The sequence below is a fragment of the Emys orbicularis genome, chromosome 2, assembly GCF_028017835.1.
Source record: "Emys orbicularis isolate rEmyOrb1 chromosome 2, rEmyOrb1.hap1, whole genome shotgun sequence".
NCBI lineage: Eukaryota > Metazoa > Chordata > Testudines > Emydidae > Emys > Emys orbicularis.
Genome location: NC_088684.1, coordinates 235,764,351 through 235,770,350, shown reverse-complemented (window position 1 = coordinate 235,770,350; position 6,000 = coordinate 235,764,351). Strand labels below are relative to the sequence as shown.

General features: G+C 37.2%; 1 protein-coding gene across 2 annotated transcripts in view; it reads right to left on the bottom strand.

Moving 5' to 3' along the window:
* Positions 1-1,488: 1,488 nt before the first annotated feature.
* The window catches only part of HYCC1 (hyccin PI4KA lipid kinase complex subunit 1), a 41,502-nt gene continuing 36,990 nt past the window's right edge, over positions 1,489-6,000 (bottom strand). Inside the window, exon 10 of one of the 2 annotated variants that reach the window (XM_065399399.1) lies at positions 1,489-2,051. In XM_065399399.1, coding sequence (XP_065255471.1) covers positions 1,489-2,051 — 563 coding nt within the window. Of the gene's footprint in view, positions 2,052-2,994; positions 3,264-6,000 lie in introns of those variants that run through there. The other variant, XM_065399400.1, reaches the window with a different exon arrangement.

Genomic DNA, 6,000 nt, shown 5'->3' with positions numbered 1-6,000 from the left:
TATACATTAGACCTCCATTTTACTTTCTCCACTTCCCCTGAGAAAAGACCACACAGTTATACTATGTAAAACACTCCCTCTCTTTTCAAGGAGTGGTTATAGCCAGCTTCTCTTCTCCCCATTTGTGTGTAGCTTGCAATCAATAAGCATTGTTAAAGCTATAATCTCAGCTAATAAGATTTTTTAAAATACTGCTATAGTAACCGTAAAGAATGTTGATATTTTGTAGTTTCAAACTAGCAAAATAATGATGGCATGAGTTACATGTTACAACATAAATGAAAGTTACAACAACATTAAGTTACAACAAATTAAATTAGTTATAAATCAGTTACAGTATAATTTCCCCTTTGTGCTTGCAAGATTCTTAATTTGTACATGTCCTTTTGTAATAGTCTCCTAGTCTCATTCAAGAACAAGCCTTATCTTTAAACACATTATTCCATTAAAATGATGTGCTTGATTCAATATAACAGGTGTCAAAATCAGCGTAAACATACGGATACTATAATTATGAAACAATTATGTGGCACCTTATAGACTAACAGATGTATTGGAGCATAAGCTTTCGTGGCTTTTGAACTGAACATATTTGGTAACTCAGAATCAAACATGGAACCCAACTAGTGACATTTTTAGTCACTTTTCTGAGTATTATGGCATTTTCATCACAGAAAACTCCTGTCCCCAGCAGAAGTTTGATCTGCCATTGTATGACTTTTGGAGCCAAGTTTTCAACCAAGTGTTTAGAGAGACCTATCGTTCACAAATCTCAGTTTGCATATACCCATATACTTACAGGAATATGCGACTCAAGTGGTGTGCAAACATATTGGAGTTTGTGAATTAAGTCAGGTGCATGCAAAGATTTCCCACGGTTATGAAAGTTTCCATTTAACATGGAACACTGAACTGGTACTTCTAGCTGTAGGCCTATAACAAAGTACATCTCTCACATCAACACATTTTCTCTGGCATGGTCTGCGATGCTGTGATTTTATTGTATGGATCTATTGCAATGTCACACAATTTCATTCCTGAGTCACAAACCCCTTCTAATAGAAAACTTAAGTAACTACTTTGCATCAGTGACTGAACAGCTACATCCTGAGAAAGAGGATCCCTTTGCTCTGCAGTCTATAATTTAGAACACACACACACACACACACACACACACACACACACACTCTGCCAGCATGGCTAAACAGAGCCTGCCAATGTTTGTTAACAATAGGGGGATGTAAATAATAGGAAGTGTAAGTGTAAAATCAAACCACCTAAGGAAAAAAAAACCCTCTAGGCTATTAATAACAGTTGAAACAATGCAAAAAATAGTTTAAAATTGTAATCTAAACACACTGTCAAATGCAAGCCAAGCTCTAACGGTATCAAGAATTTGGAGGGTTAGATTTTAAAAAGGGAAGATGGGGAGCACACTATCAACAGAATCTCCAGATTCCTTTTTCATACTAGGCAATTTGTCAGACATCAATCTGTTGACAGTGTTATGCTGATGCTAGGAGGTCGCTGCTGATTTGATTGTTTGTTTGAAATGGGAAGATCTATTCTTTCTGCTCCAGATATCAATTTTTCCTCTTGAAGACTACATGCTGAAAACCTATTTGCTTCAGTACCATTTCCACCACTACGGTTATTTGGAACTGTGATACCGCTGACCTGCTCAAATGATTTACTAAAAGCAGTAGTGGTAGTTCTAGCCAAACTATGACTGCCAGGCTTAGGCAGGGATTGACTAGTAGTTAATGTCAGTCTCTTTAAAGATAGAAGATCTAAATTCTCACTCATGGCTCTTTGAGTTTGTTTTCGAGAAAAGTCTTCTTTGCAGGATTCCCCAGAAGCTTCTCTTTCTTTCCCCCCAACTTTGCTTCCTCCAGACCTTCGCTGGCTCTTCCCTAAAAGGATCTTGTTGCTGGTGTTGTTGCTGTTTGATAAGGCAGATTGGCTTGTGCTAGAAGTAGCTCTAGAGTAAAACCCTTCATCAACCTCAGATACTTCTATCAGTTCTTCTGGAATTGCTACATCAGTATTATCTATGCAAAGGAACAAGAAAAAAGTGTTAATTAAAAGGTGTTATTCATATTGTGATTAATTCAGATGTATACAGTTAGACTTCGGCATTTTCAAACACGAAGCAATAAAGCAATAGAGTACGGAGCAAAGTAGAAAAATGTAAAACACTTACCTATTGCATTAAATTGTAGAAAATGATTCATTATGATTTAAATTGCATCAAGTTGCATTTACTAAACCACAAGGCATGCCCGCATAATCTCATTTTGTAGTGATTTTGAAAAAAAGCACTATTATTCATGCAAAAGATTAGGAACAGATCAGAAAGAGACCACACAGAAAACTAAAAAGGTATAAATCCTATTATGTGCAAGTGCTTCTACATACTATTTGCAAAGCAAATTAATCATTAAGGTAGATTATCAATGCCACAAAATACCCATTATGGCTCCTGCAAGTTTAGAAAACCCAACAGTGTTTTAGTTTTACGACTGAAAGGTCACCTTCTGCATTATCTGTTTGCCAGTATAACTAGATTGGAAACTTAACACTGGAGCATGAATGTATCAACATCATGAAGGTGTTTCAAATGGTATAATGGGGGGGGGGGGGGGGGAGACACTAAAGCGTACTGAAATGCTTTTTTGCATAAGTTTGAAATAGTCCACTTTGTTTCCTTGATAACTTTATTTGTAAATCCAACAAATATGCAAAATAAGCTCAAAGTGAAGAATAGAAAAGTATTTTCTGTCCGTGTTGAGTCTCACAGTGTGGTTTCCCCAAGTTATGTCATCATTGTATGTGGCACAGACACAATAAGAAATGGTGTGTGCAGTGCATGCATTTTTGTTTTTATTAAATGACAACATGCAAATAAAATAACTGCATACTGCAACTCTCCAAACATGCAGCAGTGACCCTTTCAATCAATGGTACCTTAGAGTGCAGCTACAAAGTGCTCTGCTAAAACTGCACTCTGCCAGATGAGTTTATTCCATCCTCCATCATTTTTCTTACAGATTTTTGCCTCCTGATTTCTGGCATGCCTTTGCTGTCATTTCTAGGATCTGTAGCTGTTTCCTGCACACCCTGTATATGCTGAGAATCATTCTCTGCTAGTGCTCTGCTTTTTTCCCCATTCCCGGTTCTCTCTCCAGCCACATTTGTGACACTAATCTCAGGTATGACAAAGTTTCCCAATTCAGGAGCATCATTACCATTCTCTGGTTGTTCTAGAAATGAAGATGGATAAGAAAGAAAAAAAAAATGTCTGAAACAAAATCATGAAACAAACAACAAAACACAGAAATTGGATGGCTGAAGCGTTACGAATTAAGCCAGATGTTTGCATATTAACTTTTTGTTAATTAGCAGTATTAGTGAGGATGGGATAGAATTACTCCATTTTAAAAAAAAATGGACTCTCCCCCATGCTGTGCTACGCTCTCCTCCAATCTCCTTTGTCTTTCAGTGTTAAAGTCCTGAAAGATGCTCATGAAACATGTGTTCTTGAAAATTCAAAATTACATGTTATTTTAGACATCAAAATTGAGTTTAGCTTTTTCCCCCTCAATTCACTTCTATGGCCAGGTCTACACTACAGACCTTTATCAGCATAAGTACATCACTCAGAGGTGTGAAAAATCCCCACTCTTGAGTGACATGGTTATACCAACTTAACCCCCTGTGTAGACAGCACTATGTTGACAGGAAAGCTCTCCAGGAAGACAAGCCCTATGACAATATTGTATCAGCTGTACTAAGATGTAAAGAAAACCTTTGTTTTTAAAGTTATCTTTACAATTATCTCTATGTTAACTTGAAGTACTACCACATAGGAGCAGAGATTATGCCTTCAGTATGCACTGATATAGCACTCTCCCTTGAATGTGGTTGAACTGAAACTCCTACATCTTGAGAGCCAGATCAGCTCAGGTACAATTAGTTTGCCACTTTATCTCTGCGTTCTTTTTAAAGTTATTTTCAACTGGAACAAGTCTGCATAGTTAGGAAAACTTTCAAGTACATCAACTTAAAATTCACTTAACCTTTATATAAAATCTGCAAAGTAACACCTGCAAAAAGCTATGTAGGTGTAACATGGAATGTTTATTCTATAGAAATTCGTATATCACATCCATCTCCATAGCATCTGAGCACTTTCCAGTAGCGCAATAAGCATGTTGACCTCAGCCCATTTTCTGCTCTTATTGAGTTTACAGTGAAGCTTGATTTATAGTATTCTTATCACTTCCATGTCAGACTGATCTCAAGTACTAGACAATTACCTCGCTACAGGATCAAACAGGAGAAGATAGGCTATAAGGGAGAAACAGTTCATTGCAATGCTGGAGAACAATGGAAACAAGTTGAGGCACAAGTGATGATCTTAGCTTCAAGGTACTATAACTTGACTGATGGATGAGGAGGGGAAGAGAGCAAACAATACTAAATGCACAGCAACAGAGAGTGGGCCATCATTTAAAAGTAGTATGAGCATACTTTGACATTTCTGGATAGTTAAAGTAATGGTAGCAAAAATCAGTGATTGCTGCAGTTCTTGATACTATACCCATGAATAAAAATAGTACCATTGAACTGGAAAAGTGGTATTTTTCTATAGTAAAAAGGGACAGGAAGATCTTCAAAACCTAAAGTGCAATGGTGCATAAGTAGAGTTGGTCAAGAATTTTGACAAAACAATTTTTCATCAGAAAATGCCAATTTGTTAAAACCAAAATTTTCCACCGGAACTCATCACTTTCTGTGTCCATTCATCGGCAAAGGTTTCTTGAGTCCAGGATGGAATTTTTAGGGGGCTTGGGAGGAGGGGAGAGAAAGAAACCCTCCCTAGAATAGCCAATAGCCCAGTGGTTAGGGAACTCACCTAGGATGAGAACAGTCCCTGCCTGATTCAGAGCAGGGACTTGAACTTTCATCTCTCACATTCAAGGTGAGTGCCTTAAACAGACCCACCCCTCCAGTTTTTTGTACAAAATTTTGAAAGGTATTGATTTAACCTGAATGCAAACATTTTGTAAGTGTGAACATTTTTGCAGAATTGAAAAACTGTTTCCCACCAACTCTATGCACAAGGTACTTTACAGACAAATTCCTTCCCTGAAAAGTTTACTATCTAAAGTTAGATTCCGATAAAGGAAGACCCATCAAGAGAGGTTAAGGGTAAAGAGGGAGAGAAATGTGAACCGGGGGGGGAGGGCGGGGGGAGAAGAGAAGAGAAGAGAAGAGAAGTGGGGGGGAAGAAAGAGGGAAAAACCTTTCAAACTTTACAATATATAATGTAACAAACTACACTTCCAGCAACCTATCGGCATTATAAAAACCTTTAAAGAATTAGACCACAGATTTCCAAACTTTAAGACAATAAAACATTCAGGAGTCAAATGGCTTTTCATCACCAGATCTACTATGAACTGGATTTTGTGAGAGGGGAAGCCACCAGGTCTAAGCAGTCATTGGGTATCCATCATGAAAGTTTCTACCGTCACATTTGTACCATACAAAAGCAAGCACAGGAAGAGAGAAAAGCATCTCTCCATGTATATAAAATAGTAACAAGCTTGACAAGAATGAAAAAAAATCCAATGAAAGCATAGCAATAGCCAGAAATGATAGCTCATCCTTACTCTGAAGTGCTTAATTTATTAGTGAAATAGTTTTCAAAATCTTCAGGACTAAGTAAAGAATATCAATATTAAGAGTATTTGAGTTTTTAGAACTGCAGACAATTGTCTGTGCTGTAAGGTTTCTTTCAAACTTGTTGATATGAAGCCTACATATGAATATTGAAGGAACACTAATTTAGGGTAAATATATGAGTAAACACTGAAGTTGAAAGGACGTGAAACCTGGTAAATATTCAGCTACTACATAGCATGACTCTGGTGGTCAAATAGACCTATCTGCTGGAAGGAATGGTTTGAAAGTAAGTCAAGTACCTGACAATTT